The 17,823-nt window shown below is 49.4% G+C and overlaps 1 protein-coding gene across 3 annotated transcripts in view; it reads right to left on the reverse strand.

The window, feature by feature from the left end:
* ABCC1 (ATP binding cassette subfamily C member 1 (ABCC1 blood group)) overlaps window positions 1-17,823 on the reverse strand; it is a 191,589-nt gene that overhangs the window by 123,797 nt on the left and 49,969 nt on the right. For all 3 annotated transcript variants that reach the window (XM_064362456.1, XM_064362455.1, XM_064362454.1), the window contains exons 3-5: window positions 17,670-17,795; window positions 11,057-11,194; window positions 10,096-10,221 (exon numbers count right to left, since the gene is read on the reverse strand). In XM_064362456.1, the coding sequence (XP_064218526.1) occupies window positions 10,096-10,221; window positions 11,057-11,194; window positions 17,670-17,795 (390 nt within the window). The remainder of the gene's footprint in view (window positions 1-10,095; window positions 10,222-11,056; window positions 11,195-17,669; window positions 17,796-17,823) is intronic.

Below are 17,823 nucleotides of genomic sequence, written 5' to 3' on the forward strand. Positions count from 1 at the left end.
AACATAGCAAGACATCATGCCTATAAAAAATTTAAAAATTGGCCGAGCATGGTGGCTCACACATGTAATTCCAGCACTTTGGGAGGCTGAGGCGGGTGGATCACCTGAGGTCAGGAGTTCAAGACCAGGCTGACCAACAAGATGAAACGCCGTCTCTACTAAAAATACAAAATTAGTCAGGTGTGGTGGCACATGCCTGTAGTCCCAGATACTCGGGAGGCTGAGACAGGTGAATTGCCTGAACCCGGGAGGCGGAAGTTGCAGTGAGTTAAGATCGTACCATTGCACTCCAGCCTGGGCAACAAGAGCAAAACTCCGTCTCAAAAAAAAAATTTAAAAATTAGCCAAACACAGTGGCATTCACCTGTAGTGCCCAAGCTACTTGGGAGGCAGAAGCAGGAGGACCATTTGAGCCCAGGAGTTGGAGGCTGCAGTGAACCATGACTGCACCACTGCACTCCAGCCTCCAAGACAGAGTGAGACCCTGTCTCAAAAGCAACAAACAAAACAAAAGTAGTTTGTTGGCTAGCTGATTAGCTATCTGCTTAGACAGATATGTGACAAAGCAAGTTTAGCAAAATGTTAACTGTGGTTCTAGGTACCAAGTATACGACTGCTCACTGTAGAATTCTTTCAACTTTTCTGTACGTTTGAAAATGTTTATAGTAAAATGCTGCGGGAATACTCCACGTTGTACAAACAAGGACTAAAAATACCTCTTACTGCAAATGAGCTGAGTAGTTTTCACTGAATGTTCCAAATCAGTGATTTGCAACCCTGAACCACCCAGAGATCTTGCTAAAATGACATTCTGACTCGGGAGGTCTGGGATGGGGCCTGAGACCCAGCATTTCTAGCAGCCTTCTTCAAGATATCAAGCTGTTGCAAATGGTCCAAGGACCACCCCCAACTTTCAGCTGGGACCTACTAAAGATCTCCTTTGGCCTTGATCCCCTTATCTGCGGGACCCTCCTCCCCTAACCCTAAACCACAGACTCAGTTCCAATGAGATAAAAGGCAGGAGACTGGGGCCAGGCAGGAGCCCTTGGGAGTGTGGGCTAGCCCTGCCCAGGCTCCCACAAGCCAGGAGAACAGATGGGAGGAGCCCCACTGAGCAGCCAAGGCCGGAATAGACATCTGAGTCACAGGGTGGGAGCAGGGCCAGCTGGGATGATTGGCTGACTCCGTGACTCAGCATGAGGTGGCCTGGAGGAGCCAGCCCCGCAGCTCCCACCCTGGCCCTGCCTGATCCCAGCCGCCCCAGGCCTTGGCTGATCACTCTGAGGACAGGCAACAGGTGATGGATGCCCTCTGCTGCTCTGAGGACGGGAGGGCAGCAAGCCTGGACTCTCCTCATCTTCCCAGCTCCACTGTGATTTAATCTCTGAGAGTGACGCAAAGACAAGCAAAGAGGGTGTCTCACTGTCCTCCTCCCCACATCACAGGGCTCCGTTCTGGGGTGGGGAGAGAAGGTACAGCCAACATCAAATGGAGATGCAACCCATTTATAAGGAGGGGCTGCTGAGGTCCACAAAGAAAGAGCACCGACGCAAAACCACAAGTCTAGCTGATTCTCGTGGGACCTGGTTCCTACCCTTCTTAGCCCCCATCTCAATTGCTAGGCTATGTTGCTAGGTAGTAACATGGTTGGATGGTTGGTTGGTTGGTTGGTTGGTTGGTTGGTTGGTTGGTTGGTTGGTTGGTTTGGAGACAGGATCTCATTCTGTCGCCCAGGCTAGAGCGTAGGGGCACAATCTCAGCTCACTGCAACCTCCACCTCCCTGGTTCAATTGATTCTCCTGCCTCAGACCCCTGAGTATCTGGGATTACAGGCACCCACCAGCATGCCCAGCTCATTTTTGTAGTTTTGGTAGAGATGAGGTTTCACCACGTTGGCCAGGCTGATCTCAAACTCCTGGCCTCAAGTTACCCATCCACCTCAGCCTCCCAAAGTGTTAGGATTACAGGCACAAGCCACTGTGCCCAGCTGGTTATGTGGTTATTTGACTGCTTACTTAGGCTATTCCCCAGCCAACCCACAAGCTTCCCTTTTTTTTTTTTTTTTTTCCTTTTCTTTTTTTTTGAGACAAGGTCTTGCTCTGTCGCCCAGGCTAGAGTGCAGTGATGCAATCACAGCTGACTGCAGCCTCAAACTCCTGTGCTCAGGTGATCCTCCCACCTCAGCCTTCCAAGTAGCTGGGACTTTAGGCATGTACCACCTCCACGCCTGGCTAAGTAAAAGCTTGCCAAGGACACACAGCAGACTGTATGTGCCAATGAGAGGCAGAACAGGAACTGCACCCCAAAGGCTCTTCTTACAATGAGACATGGCCATTCACCCATTCAGAAGTAGGGTATGTGACCCTTCCCTTTAGGCCTGGGCTGACTTTTGTGACTGCCTCAACCCACAGGGCATGGTGGGAGTGGCATGGTGACTTCTGGGACAAAGTAATAAAAGATGACACCACTTCTACCCAACTCTGCCTCTTAGGGCATTCATGCTTACAGATGAGCCTCCTTGCTGTGAGAAATGTGGGCCACACAGAGAGACCACAAGTAGGGGGCCACCCCAGGGAAGGTTCCAGCTAATGGCCAGCATTAGCCACTAGGCAGGAGGCTGCGGAACCTTTGATTCAACTCAAAATGGTTAAGATACTAAATTTTATGTTACCTATTTTTTCCCAAAATAAACAAATGCAAAATGTTTAAGGAAAAAATAAAGCTCTTGGCTGGGCACGATGGCTCATGCTTGTAATCCCAACACTTTGAGAGGCCGAGCCAGATGGATCACCTGAGGCCAGGAGTTCCAGACCAACCTGGCCAAAACAGCAAAACTGTCTATACTAAAAATATAAAAATGAGCCAGGTGTGGTGGCATGCATCTGTAATCTCAGCTACTCGGGAGGCTGAGGCATCAGAACTGCTTCAGCCTGGGAGGTGGAGGTGGCAGTGAGCCAAGCTCATGTCACTCTACTCCAGCCTAGGCAACAGAGACTGTCTCAAAAAAAGAAAAGAAAGCTCTTGGCACAGTGCCAGCCTTTAGCAGCTCTCCAGATATGTTGGTTCTGTTCCTCTTCCCTTCTGTATCTGAGTGTGACTACAGGAGAGACTGAAAACCACCCAGCTGAGCCCAGTCAACACCCGGGACTGTGAAACACCATTGTAAACTACTGTTGTTGTTTCACGCAACTAAACTCAGTGGTTCGTCGCAGAGTAATAGATAACTGGCATGTATTCTGAAGGAGACCAGAATATGCTACCTCAAAATACCCAACTTTGGCATAAGGACTGTTTTGAGCTGAAGATAATCAAGCAGTGAACACAGAAAGAACTCTTAGCCCTTCTTTTAAATCCCTAAAAGCAGGACATAAATTTCCCTTTGTGATGGTCTTCCCCCTCCTCTCCTCCATACCACGAGAACTATTTATCACTGGCAGCACCAGGATGGATCTGCACAAACAATCCTTACTAAACCAACACTCAACTTCCATTCACTTCCCCCCATATCTTTACCTTCTCACAATTTGATACCTCTAGAAGCCCAAACCCCTTTTCTCTTTGCCTGGTCACTTCTCCACCAGTTGATTGCCCTTTGTTGAAGGCATACAAGCTCTCAGGCCTTACCACTTCTGTAGGATTTTCATCTGTCTTCTGTGAGCTCACCCCCAGCCCACCCGGAGCCCATGTATATACAAACATTTTCGCCTGCTAATCTTTTATCATTTGATTTGCAGGCCCCAGCCACTGAACCTAAGAGAGTAGAGGCAAAGCATTCCCCAGGCCCCCATAGTTCAAACCATATCTATTCTGCACACTGCAGTGTCCCTAGCACGAAGCACAATATACAATAGATGCTTAACAGATGTCTGCTCAAAGGATTAAGGGACCAAGGTGGGATTAAAGCCCAAGGTCTGCCAAACTCTGAAATGAAGATCCTCCTCCATCACACCATGCTGCCTCCACCAACAGACGTAGGTATATGTCAGGGTCTAACAATTCAACCTCCCTAAGCCACAGTTCCTTCATGTCTTAAAAAAATATTTAAAAACCTTATTTGGGTGTGGTGGCTCACACCTGCAATCCCAGCGTTTTGGGTGGCCAAGGTGGGCAGATCACTTGAGCCCAGGAGTTCAAGACCAGCCTAGGAAACATGGTGAAACCCCGTCTCTACTAAAAGCACAAAAATCAGATGGGCGTGGTGGCGTACACCTGTAGTCCCATCTACATAGGCGGCTGAGGCAGGAGAATCACTTGAAGCCAGCAGGCAGAGGTTACAGTGAGCCGATACTGCATGACTGCACTCTGGCCTGCGTGACAGAGTAAGACTCTGTCTCAAAACAAACAAACAAAAACACAAGGCTATTGTGAGGTTTATTTGTTTGAGACAGAGTTTCACTCTTGTTGCCCAGGCTGGAGTGCAATGGCACAATCTCAGCTCATCACAATCTCTATCTCCCAGGTTCAAGTGATTCTCCTGCCTCAGCCTCACTAGTAGCTAGGATTACAGGCATTCACCACCATGCCTGGCTAATTTTGTAATTTTAGGAGACAGGGTTTCTCCATGTTGGCCAGGCTGGTCTCAAATTCCCGACCTGAGGTGATCCACTCGCGTTGGCCTCCCAAAGGGCTAGGATTACAGGCGTGAGCCACTGCGCCAGGCTATTTTGAGGTTTAAATCAAGTTTCTCAAACTTTTCTGTGCACACAAATTACCTGGGGAGGATGTCAAAGTGCAGGTTTCAGTCTCGGGCGGGGCCTGAGATTCTGCACATCTAACATGTTCCAAAGTGGCATCAATGCAAGTGGTCATGGACCCCAATTTAAGAAGCAGGGATTTGAACGAGATTTTGGGGGGGGGGGGCACTGCACAGTTCCTTCCTGTTTCCTTGGTAATACCAGAAGAGAGTGAAGGCAGAGAAGCAGCTGATTCTGATGTCCTATGAGTCCCCATGCAGAACTCACCCTTATCCAAGGCATAAAACACAAGCCACAGGTACTGAGTACCTCTCCATATAACACAACAGTGAATTACCACTACAGGCCACCGTGTGCCAGGCTCTGTCTTAGGCATTGAGGTTACAGGGTGGATACTGCCACGTGCCTGACACAAAGCCATAATTTAGCCAGGACCCTGCTGTTCAACAGTTATAACCAAGATAAGTGACGTGATTCTGCAGATGGCCAATACTGAATTCGAATCTCTGCTCTACTACTCACATTGAGTAAGGCACTTATGTCGGAGATTGTTTCTTTGTCTTTAAAATGAGAAAAATAGTACCAAGTTCATCAGGGCTGCTGTGAGAGTTAAGTGAGACATGCATATAAAGAGCTTAGCATAGTGCTAGCTAGTACACAGCAGGCATCTAATAAATGTTGATTCCCATCCTTACCTTACACAGCAAGAAAGACTGCCTGAAAATGGAAAGGAGACAAAAAAGGAAGCTAGAAAGTCATCAGAGCTAAAGAAATGCTTAGACCAGGGGTGGACAACCTACTTCTGTGAAGGGCCAGACGGTAGGTATGTTAGACTCTGTAGGTGCTACAGTCTCGGTAGCAACTACACAACTCCACTGTTGCAGCGCGAGACACCTGTACACACTATGTGATGAATAAGCACGGCTGTGTTCCAATAAAACTTTATTTACAAAACCAAGCAGCAGGCCAAACTTGGCCCATGGGCTACTGGCCAACTCCTCCTGGTCTAAACTCCAATCTGCAAAAAGGTAAATGACACCCCTATGGGGGTCCTGAACAGGAATTCAAAGGAATGGTCAGGCTTGCTGGACAGAGAGTGTCAGCCAATCAAAGTTTCTCTCCTGGACACGTGTGCAAATGTCAGCAATGCACCAGCCCACACACCCACATTTGACATCATGCTGGATCTCACCACACAAGAGGCAAACCACAGCCAGGCACAGTGGCTCATGCCTGTAATCCCAGCACTTTGGGAAGCTGAAGTGGCAGATTACTTGAGGTCAGGAGTTCGAGATGAGCCTGGACAACATGGTGAAATCCTGTCTCTACTAAAAACACAAAAACCAGCCAGACCTAGTGGCGCACACCTGTAGTCCCAGCTACTCTGGAGGCTGAGGCAGGAGAATCACTTCAACTTGGGAGGTAGAGGCTGCAGAGCCAAGATTGTGCCACTGCACTTCAGCCTTGGTGACAGAGCAAGACTCCACCTCAAAAAAAAGAAAAAGTAGAAAGAGGCAAACCATAGTGTCTTCTGCCCTCTTGGAGGACCAGGAGTGCCACAGGAGGAGCCGGGGGAGATGAGACAGAAAACAACGACTGGAGAGAAGAGTTGGGGTGTCCCAGCCCCCCACAGTGCAGCCCTCCAGCCGCCAGAGCTGAGAGCTTCATGCCACCCAGGGTGGCAGAGCAGATCCCAGGCCCAGGCGGCCAGGAATGCAGAAAGTAGGAAGAAAGGGCCAAGTCAGCTCTGTGAGTCACCCTGGTACACATACACCCACGGGAGAAGTGAAAAGGAATTTATCCAGATTCCCAAGGGAGATCAGAAATCAGAAAGTCCCTCCTTCAAAAAGCTTCCAGAACCATCCACGGCAAGAGAGCTCTTCCCAGGCTCCCAGAGAAAGCCTAATGGGTCAGGTGATCCCCACACCAGCCAAGCAGCCCCAACCACACACAGTTTACCCTCAGCAATCTAAGGCCTGCAGCCACCAGGTAAGGTGTGACTTGTTCGTATTAATTCCAGTTCTAAAGAATGGCTTGGCTGGGCACAGTGGCTCATGCCTGTAATCCCAACATTTTGGGAGGCCAAGGCGGGTAGATCACTTGAGGTCAGGAGCTCAAGACCAGCCAGGCCAACATGATGAAGCCCTGTCTTTACTAAAAATACAAAAATTAGTTGAGCATGGTGGCGGGCGCCTGTAATCACAGCTACACAGGAGGCTGAAGCGAAGAATCACTTGAACCTGAGAGGCAGAGGTTACAGTGAGCCAAGATCGTGCCACTGCACTCCAGCCTGGGTGACAAGAGCAAGAATCCAGCTCAAAAACAACAACAACAACAACAACAAATAATGGCCCAACACTTGACAAATGGGGACACTTGGCTGTCACACACTCACACACACTGATAACACAACATGCACAATAGTCGCTGACTCATGAGTCCCTCTTCTATGCCAGGCATCAGCTAGGGATCCAAAATGGGGTGACCCAGGTATGGCCATTGCCTTTGTGAACTGTATACATATGCAAACACATACAACACAAAGAGACACACACACACACACACACACACACACACTCTCTCTCTCTCAAACACACACATACATGAATATAAACACACTACCAAGAACGCATTCACACATTAGCACATATATGCATATACATGCCTGTGACTGCAGAGACGAGAATGCACATGCATGCATACACGCACATACACACAGATGCATAGGAACACAGACACATGCACTTGCTCATTTCTCCAACCCAGCTCCTCTTTGAGCAAGGAAATACCAACACGGGGCTCCTCGAACATACACTGGGACATGCATTTTTTTTTTTTTCTTTTCCTTTTTTTTTTTTTGAGACAGAATCTCACTCTGTTACAAAGGCTGGAATGCAGTGGCATGATCTCTGCTCACTGCAACCTCTGCCTCCCAGGGTCAAGTGATTCTCCTGCCTCAGCCTCCCTACTAGCTGGGATTAAAAGCGTGCACCACCATGTCTGGCTAATTTTTGTCAGTTTTAGCAGAGACGGCGTTTCACCATGTTGGCCAGGCTAATCTTGAACTCCTGACCTCAGGTGATCTTCCTGCCTCGGCCTCTCAAAGGGCTAGGATTACAGCCACCATGCCCAGCCTGGGACATGTGTTTCTAAAATCTCTTGGTTATCATCAGCCTCCTCCTCCATGCTGATGCCCAGCAAGCCCTTTTATCACCCACAAGGCGAGCCTCTGACCTTCACAAAGGTTCAGGCCAAACCCAACAGAACCACAGAGCTGAAAAGTGTTCCCGCTGCACCCTGCCCATTGCCAGCTGACTAGCCATGAACAAGCATCAAACAGGTGCTCCAAGGCCACCTGCCACACTCACAATAAAACCCAAACAGTGGCAGGCACAGTGGCTCATGTCTGTAATCCCAGCACTTTGGGAGGCTGATGCAAGCGGATCACCTGAGGTCGGGAGATCAAGACCAACATGGAGAAACCCCCGTCTCTACTAAAAATACAAAATTAGCCAGGTGTGGTGGTGCATGCCTGTAATCCCAGCTGCTTGGGAGGTTGAGGCAGAAGAATCACTTGAACCCAGTGGGCAGAGGTTGCAGTGAGCCAAGATCATGCCATTGAACTCCAGCCTGGACAACAAGAGTGAAACTCCGTTTTAAATAAAATAAAATAAATAAAACCTAAACAGCTCATCTGGCTCAAAGGGGACAGTCCCAGCTCTCAGGCACCCACCATCTCTTGGCCTTCCCCTGCTACGCTGGCTGTTCTTGCCCTTCCATCCACACCTCCCACCCCAGTGCCCCTGCACTTGCTCCCCTCTGCCTGGAACATTCTTCCTCTAAGTGTTTGCTCCACCCACTCCCTCACCCCTTTAGGTCTGGGCTCAAATGCAGTGTTTCTGGACAGGCCTTCCCGGATCTCTCTTCTCAAAAACTGCACATGGGCCAGGGCAACACAGCCAGAGCCCATCCCTATTAGAAAAATAAAGAATATAGGCCGGACGCAGTGACTCATACCTGTAATCACAGCACTTTGAGATGCCAAGGCGGGAGGATCGCTTGAGCCCAGTGGTTTGAGACCAGCCCGGCCAACATCGTAAGACCCCATCTCTAATTAATTAATCAAAAGTTTGCCAGGTTGGGGATTGGGTGGAGGGAAAGAGTCAGGAAGAATAGCTAATGGATCCTCAGCTTGATTGCTAGATGACGGGCTGATCTGTGCAGCAAATCACCAGGGCATACGTTTACCTATGTAACAAACCTGCACATCCTGTACATGTACCCCAGAACTTAAAAGTTGAAGAAAAAATTTGCCAGCCGGGGTCAGTGGCTCATTTCTGCAATCCCAGTACTTTGGAAGGCTGAGGTGGGTGGATCATGAGGTCAGGAGATTGAGACCATCCTGGATAACACAGTGAAATCTCGTCTCTACTAAAAATACAAAAAATTAGACAGGCATGGTGGCATATGCCTGTAGTCCCAGCTACTTGGGAAGCTGAGGCAGGAGAATCGCTTGAACCCAGGAGGCAGAGGTCACAGTAAGCCAAGATCACACCACTGCACTCCTGCCTGGGTAACAGAGTGAGACTCCATCTCAAACCAAAAAAAAAAAATTGCCAGGCATGGTGGTGCATGCCTGTAATTCCAGCTACTCAGAAGGCTGAAGTAGGAGGATTGCTTGAACACACGAGGTCAAGGCTACAGTGAGCCAAGATCGTACCACTGGACTCCAGCCTGGGCAATGAGCAAGATCCTGTCTCAAAGAAAGAAAAAACAAAAGAATTAAGGGAGACAAATGAAGTGTTCCCTTTTGTTCTACCAGCAGAAAGCATGGCCATCTCCACACTCCCCACTGACGAGTTTCCGCATTTACAGAATTTCTCTGAAACTCACAAAAAAGACCAAGGGTCTTAAACTCAAATCCCTAGGAGCCAGACACCGGCCACAAGTGAGGAAAGCACACCAGTATAATAGGACAGAGAGTGGTGAGGACTCCGGCAACTCCGCAGCTCCGCCCTGTGGAATTACAGAGGCCTAATCTGTCAGAGATTCTCACTTTTCCAGAACATCTGGACAGCTAGAATTCATAAAAAATAGTGATTTTTAAATATCTGCTCACATTTTCCAGAATCACCATGCCAAGTGAAAAACCTACAGGCCTGCAAGACACAGCAGTTCACAACGACAAAGCAGATTCTCTCCTTCAGCTCCCCCAGCCACATCTAAGCCTCAGTTTTTCCATCTGTAAAGTGGGCAGGATGATATTCCCTGTATCAGGGGTTGAGGGAGGCTGGAACGAGATCCTGGATGGACCTGAGAAATGTTAGCTGGTACTGCGTCACGCTTCTCTCTTGCATTGACATACACACACGCGTACACACGTGTCTATGGTCACACTTACAGGGTCGTGGATGGTTTCCGAGAACAGGGGTGAGCGATCTGAGAAACAGGACAAGACGAGCTGAATGAGCACAAGGGTAAAGTAGACATAGAAACTGGTGTCACGAAACAGGTCCACCCGAGCATCCTGCATGGTGGGGAAGGAAAAAGGAAAAAGGTCACATTCTGGGGCTGGGCACGGTGGCTCACGCCTGTAATCCTAGCACTTTTGGAGGCCAAGACAGGCAGATCACCTGAAGTCAGGAGTTCGAGACCAGCCTGGCCAACACTGTGAAACCTCGTCTCGACTAAAAATACAAAATTTAACTAGGTGTAGTGGCAGGCACCTATAATCCCAGCTACTAAGGAGGCTGAAACAGAAGAAGGGCTTGAACCCAGGACGCAGAGGCTGCAGTGAGACATCGTGCCACAGCACTCCAGCCTTGCGATAGAGTAGGATTCCATCTCCCAAAAAAAAGTGCGCACTCCTCGAAATTCCTAGGAGCAGGCCACGGCAGCCAATGTAAACAACATTTCCAGCCAGAACAGCAACTGACAGGATAAAGGTAACATGAGGACAAGCCTAGGGTCCCCAGGGGGGAAGAGTCACTCTGCAAACACCACTCCCGGCTCAGCTCCAATCCCAGCCCAGAAGCATTCGCAGCCGCCTGTCTTGCTGTTTCCTGCTAATGGGGACAGCCTGGCATCTGCCCACAGCTCCTGACCTTGGAGGTCCCACGGGAGGCCCTCAGAGGAACACAGACAAATCAGGTCCTGGGGAAAGAAGGTTCTAGAACAAAGGCTGGGACTGACTTGGTGAGGATTTGGTGAGGTAGGGAAGTTTCCAAGCAAGAAGCCAGGTGCATGTGGTACCCATCCCCTGGTTCTCACGGCAACGCATCAGTTCTACACAAGCCAGAGGGACCCAGCATCTCTCCCTGCAGGGCCACTGAAAGAAGATGAGGAACGAGGCTGCCACTTACCGCTTTTAAGGCAGTCATGATTTTGGATCTTAGGATGGCTAGGGCACACAGCAGGGCTACCAGCCAGAAAGTGAGCATGATCCCTGAGGACTGAACTCCCTTCCGCCTCTCCAGCTGAATTAAAAAGGTAGCAAGCAGCTGAGGAGAGAAGCACACGACAGGAGTTGGTGATTTTTTTTTTTTTTTTTTTTGAGACGGAGTTTCACTCTTGTTGTCCAGGCTGGAGTGCAGAGGCACAATCTCAGCTCACAGCAACCTCCGTCTCCCAAGTTCAAGTGATTCTCCTGCCTCAGCCTCCCGAGTACCTGGGACTACAGGTGCCTGCCACAATGCTCGGCTTATTTTTGTATTTTTAATAGAGATGGAGTTTCATCATGTTGGCCAGGCTGATCTCAAACTCCCGACCTCAGGTGATCCGTTTGCCTCGGACTGCCATGGTGCTGGGATTACAAGCCTGAGTCAAAGCGCCCAGCCGAAAGGACTTAAGAGAGGGCAGGACCTGGCTGGGCGCAGGGATTCACGCCTGTAGTCCCAGCACTTTGCGAGGCTGAGGTGGGTGGATCACCTGAGGTCAGCAGTACGAGGCCACCCTGGCCAACATGGTGAAATCCCACCCCTACTTAAAAAAAAACTACAAAAATGATCCAGGCATGGTGACAGATGCCTGTAATCCCAACTACTCAGGAGGCTAAAGCAGGAGAATCACTTGAACCTAGGAGGCAGAGGTTGCAGTGAGCCGAGATCACACCATTGCACTCCAGCCTGACGAACAAGAGTGAGACTGAGTCTTTAAAAATAAAAATAAATTTTAAAAAAGAGGGCAGGACCATCATCTTCGTATTCATTCATCATTCATCTCCTGATGCAGGATACCATTCATCTTCATTCTTTTCTTTTTGTTTTGAGACAGAGTCTCACTGCGTTGTCCAGGCCGGAGTGCAGCAGCCTGACCACAGCCTGGTCCCTGTGAGCTGGCAGACCAGAAGCCTGGAGTAAGGGCTGCCCCTCAGCTCAGAGGCTCCAGGCCCAGCTCCACCCCTGCCTCACTGAGCACCTGCAGGCAAATTACAGAACCTCTTGGGACCTCCAATGGCTCCTCTGCAAAATGGAGATGCGAACAGCATCAACTTGGAAAGTTGCAGGGGTTGGAAGAGCCCATGTGTCGATCTGGGATGGGATAGAAAGGTCGGGGGGAAGCATGGTTTGAGTTTGTTCTTGTTGGTGATGTTGTTTGAGACAGGGTCTCCCTCTGTTGCCCAGACTGGATTGCAGTGGTATGATCACAGTTCACTGTAAGCCTCAAACTCCTGGGCTTGAGCAATCCTCCCATCTCGGCCTCCTGAGAGCCACCAGGCCCATACAATTTTTTTTTTTTTTTTCAAAGACAGAGTCACTCTGTTTCCCACACTGATCTTGAACTCCTGGCCTCAAGCAATCTTCCCAACTCAGCCTCCCAAAGTGTTGGGATTACAGGTATGAGCCACCGCATCAGGATGAAGGCTCTGTTTAGAAAAGACATCAGCACACTTTTTTCTGAGACAGGGTCTCCCTCTGTCTGCCCAGGCTGGCGCACAGTGACGCCATCACCGCTCACAGCAGCCTCAAACTTCCAGGCTCAAGCAATTCTCCCACTTCAGCCTCCCGAGCAGCAGGCACTATGGGCGCACACCACCATGCCCAGACAAATTTTTTTTGGGGGGGTAGAGACAGGGTCTTACGAAGCCTGGGCTGGTCTGGAACTCCTTGCCTCAAATGATCCTCTCACCTTCACCTTCCAAAGTGCTGGGATTTCAAGTGTGAGCCACTGCTCCCGGCCACACTATTTCTTAATGGACCAATTAATATTTTGGACTTCATGGGCCAAAGACACTACATCAAAACTACTTGGCCAGGTGTGGTGGCTCACACCTGTAATCCCAGTACTCTGGGAGGCCGAGGTTAGGAGATCGAGATCATCCTGGCTAACACGGTGAAGGTCCATCTCTACCAAAAATACAAAAAATTTGCCGGGCATGGTAGCGCCTGTCTGTAGTCCCAGCTACTTAGGAGGTTGAGGGAGGAGAATCGCTTGAACCCAGGAGGTGGAGGTTGTAGAGAGCCAAGATCATGCTACTGTACTCCAGCCTGGGAGATAGAGCAAGACTCCATCTCAAAAAGAAAAAAAAACTACTCAGCTCCGCCACCCTAGTGTGAAAGTGGCCGTAGCCAAGATGTAAATGAATGGTCATGCCTTCATGCCAATAAAACTTTATTTAGAAATACAGGCAGAGTACCTGGAATGAAAACCAAAACCCACATGTCCTGATGCTCCAAGTTCCTGAGGTCAGCCTCTGCCCCATCTCCCCTGCTCTCTGCCTCACCCATCTCTGCTCCAGCCACACAGAACTCTCCGGTTCTCCCTGTGACCCCAGGACTTTACACGTGCTATTCTCCCCAACGGGTCTTATGCCCTCAGGTCCTTCAACATTTTAACAACCTGCTCGGCTCCACCATCCCTCCCTCAGAGAAGCCTCACTATCCCCCAGCCAAGTCAAGCACCCCTCCCTTCCCCCTCATGGCACTCTGCATACACTTAACACTTGGTGCCTTTTTGAGGACTCATCTGTTTAATGTCTGTTTGTACAGCTAGACTATATGCTTGTGTCTCCAATGCTTGGTACAGAGTAGAGATAAAAAAATTTTTAAAAATCAGCCAGGTGCAGTGGCTCATGCCTTTAATTCCAATACTTTGGGAGGCCAATGCGGATGGATCACTTGAAGTCAGGAATTGGAGACCAGCCAGGCCAACATGGTGAAACTCCATTTCTACAAAAAATACAAAAATTGGCCAGGTGTGGTGGCACATGCCTATAATCCCAGCTACTCAGGAGGCTGAGGCAGGACAATTGCTTGAACGTGCAAGGTGGAGGTTACAGTGAGTTGAGATCATGCCACTCACTGCACTCCAGGCTGGGCAACTGAGCAAGACTCCGTTGAAAAAAGAAAAAAGTGTGCTGGCTGCATCCTGTCCCATATTCCCAGTGCCTGCATATTCTGGTTCCCTGAGGTATAGTCAGAATGTTCCTGATGCATTCACAGCAGAGCTGGTCCTCCGTTCCATCCCAGAGACCTCAGGTGGACAAAAGAGGCTGAGGATCTTACAGGCCAGTTCACCTCTCAGTCAGCGCAGCTCAGAGTCCCCTAAGGGATCAAAAGACCCAACCCTGAGTCCATCACCCGTGTCCCCAGGATGACAGACAAAGTCATAAATGAATGATCAAAAGACCAGGAATGGCTGGTGCGGTGGCTCACGCCTGTAATCCCACCACTTTGGGAGGCCAAAGCAGATGGATCATCTGGGGTCAGGAGTTCGAGACCAGCCTGGCCAACATGGTGAAACCCCGTCTCTACTAAAAAATACAAAAATTAGCTGGGCATGGTGGCATGCGCCTGTAATCCCAGCTACTCAGGAGGCTGAGGCAAGAGAATCACTTGAACCCAGGAGGCGGAGGTTGCAGTGAGCTGAGATCGCACCATTGCACTCCAACCTGAGCGACAAGAGTAAAACTCCATCTCAAAAAAAAAAATACGACCAAGAACGAGGAAATTAAGGGGGGGATGACCTACTCAAGTCAAAAACAGTTGACCAGGTGTGGTGGCTCATGCCCGTAATCCCAGCACTTTAGGAGGCCGAGGCGGGGAGATCACTTGAGCCCAGGAGTTAAGACCAGCCTGGGCAAGATGGAGAGAGACCCCGTCTCTATTATATTGAAATTGAAAAAAAGAAAAGAAAAAAAAAACCCACTCTAATACCCCACTGCCAGAACACTGAGCTCAAGACCCGAATTCAGGACGAAGCAAAGCCCTTTACCGACTCATTCCCTCCATGTATTTATGTAATGCTTACTGCATGCCAGGCACAGTGCCAGGCTCTGAGGGTCCAAAGGGGAACCAAACTCAGCAGGAGAGCCAGGCACAAAGCAGAGAGAGCCCCGCAAGTGCCAGGCCACACGCTGGGGCCCAGACTGGAAGTTGGCTGCACCACTTGCTCACCAGGTCACCGTGGGCCAGTTCCCTATCCTCTCTGTACAACAGTCACTTATCTAACACACAACAGGAGGATAATCAGTAAACAAATATAAATGGATTAATAAATAAAGGGATTAGGTCAGTTCTGGCAGAGAGTGGATAGCACATATGTGTGCTATAAAAAATCATGGTCTGGGCAAGGCACAGTGACTCACACCTACAATCCTAGCACTTTGGGAGCCCCAGGCAGGAGCATCACTTGCAACCAGGAGTTTGAGGCCAGCCTGGGCAACATAGGTAGACCCCGTCTCTACAAAAATAACAAATTTAGCCAGGCGTGTTGGTGCATGCCTGTGCTCCCAGCTACTTGGGAGGCTGAGGCGGGAAGATCGCTTGAGCCCAAGAGTTCAAGCCTGCTGTGAGCTGTGGTCTCATGCCAGTGCAGTCCAGCCTGGGCAACTAAGACTCTGTCTCTAAAATTCTAAAAATAAAATATTAATTAAAATAAAGACTCATGATCCTTGGCAATATGACTCTACGCCGCCTTTCCTGACCTCTCTGTCATGCCCATTCTCTATCACCTCAAACTTCACACCGCGTTCCTTTTTCACAGTTCATCTCCCTCCCCACTCATCATACTCCCCTTAACCTTCAACCCCTACCTAGACAAACTGTTTTCCCTGTTTAGAATGTCCTGCCTCAAACTTGCTCTTTTTTTTTTTTTCTTTTTTGAGACAAGGTCTCGCTCTGTCGCCCAGACTAAACCACAGTGGTACAATCCCAGCTCACTGTACCTCCGCTTCCTGGGTTCAAGCAATTCTCCTGTCTCAGCCTCCTGAGTAGCTGGGACTACAGGCATGTGCCACCATGCCTGGCTAGTTTTTGTATTTTTGGTAGAGACGGGGTTTCGCCATGTTGGTCAGGCTGGTCTCGAACTCCCGACCTCAAGTGATTCTCCAGCCTCGGCCTCCCAAAGTGCTGGGATTACAGGCATAAGCCACTGCACCCAGCCTCCCTCCCCCTTTGACAACACTTAAGGGCTTCACTCTCTGAGAACTCTCTAATCATGACTCAGAAGCAGCAGGTTGCAGGGGCTAAAAGCATGGCCTCTAGGGTTGTACCCCTGACTCAGCTGCACGCTAGTGGTGTGACCTTGAGCAGGACACTTAACCTCTCTGTGCCTTGTTTCCTCACCTGTAAGATGGGAATAAAGCAGTACCCATCTCACAGGGCTGTTCTGAAAATTCAATGAATTTCAAGACATGTGAAACACCAAGAATACTGCAAGGTACATACATCATGAGTCCTTGATGCATGTCAGCTGTAATTAATAAAGTTGATTCCTTGTCTCTATCACTCACTAAGTCCTGTATCTCCCTGGGACAGAGCAGTTTCCTATTTAGCTTAGCAACCCACCCTATGCCAAATACTGAAAACTCAAGGCTATTAGGTCCCAGGCAGTTAGTATGTAAGTGACCAAAGTAGCCAGTACAAAAGCAAAGTACAGCAAACACAACAAAAGGGGGCGTCTGCCATTCAGAATCAGTGGCAGGGAAGACAATAGGGCATGGTAGGGACTGTGGCAAACTGGACAACACATGCCCCAGCCAAAGACTGCAGCTGGGACTGGGAGCAGTGGCTCACGCCTATAATGCCAGCACTCTGGGAGGACCAGACAGACAGATCACCTGAGGCCAGGAGCTTAAGATCAGCCTAGACAACACAGTAAGATCCCACTTCTACAAACAAAAATTTAAATTAGCCAAAATTTAGCTGGGCATGGTGACACACAGCTGTAGTCCCAACTACTCAGAAGGCTGAGGTGGGAAGATGGCTTGAGGCCAGAAGTTTGAGGCTGCAGTGAACTATGGTGGCGCCACTGCACCCCAGCCTGAATGAAAGTGAGACCATATCTCTTTAAGAAGGGGAAAAAAAAAAAGGCTACAGTTGTATCCCAGCTCCAGCTGATCACTGTCCTAAAAAATTATAATTCTAGCCTTGCCAGATCTTTGAGTTTTCCAAGAAAAGCCACGTTTCTGGGTTTTTACTGCCAGGTGTCTGTGTGTGTGTGTGTGTGTGTGTGTGTGTGTGTGTGTGTGTGTGTGTGTGTGTGTGTGTGTGTGTGTGTGTCTGTCTGTGTATTTTTAGTACAGATGGGGTTTTGCTATGTTGGCCAGGTTTTTACTGCGGGGGGGGGAGGTGTGTGTGTGTGTGTGTGTGTGTGTGTGTGTGTGTGTGTCTATTTTTAGTACAGATGGGGTTTTGCTATGTTGGCCAGGTTTTTACTGGAGGGGGGGAGGTGTGGGTGTGGGTGGGTGTGTATTTTTAGTACAGATGGGGTTTTGCTATGTTGGCCAGGTTTTTACTGCCGGGGGGGAGGGGTGTATGTGTGTGTGTGTGTATGTATTTTTAGTAGAGATGGGGTTTTGCTACGTTGGCCAGGCTGGTAAGTGATCCGCCCACCTCAGCCTCGCATAGTGCTGGGATTACAGGCATGAGCCACCGTGCCCAGCCTGTGTCTTTTTATTTCTAAATGCCAGTTACTACTTTTGGTCTCCACTGAGCCCAGCAGATCACCCAGGGGTCACAGCCAGCTCCTACTTACCATGGTGATGCCCAAGAGAGTTGGGCTGACCAGAAACACAGGGGCCAGGAATATGCCCTGACTTCTTTCCCAGAAAGAGTAGAAGAGGTCTGCCCAGCAGACGATCCACAGCAAAAATCCCAAGGCCTGGAAGGGAAGCATATACACATCCTAC

The sequence above is a fragment of the Aotus nancymaae genome, unplaced genomic scaffold (assembly GCF_030222135.1).
Source record: "Aotus nancymaae isolate 86718 unplaced genomic scaffold, 86718_ANA_hifiasm-v0.15.2.pri h1tg000049l, whole genome shotgun sequence".
Taxonomy (NCBI): Eukaryota; Metazoa; Chordata; class Mammalia; order Primates; family Aotidae; genus Aotus; species Aotus nancymaae.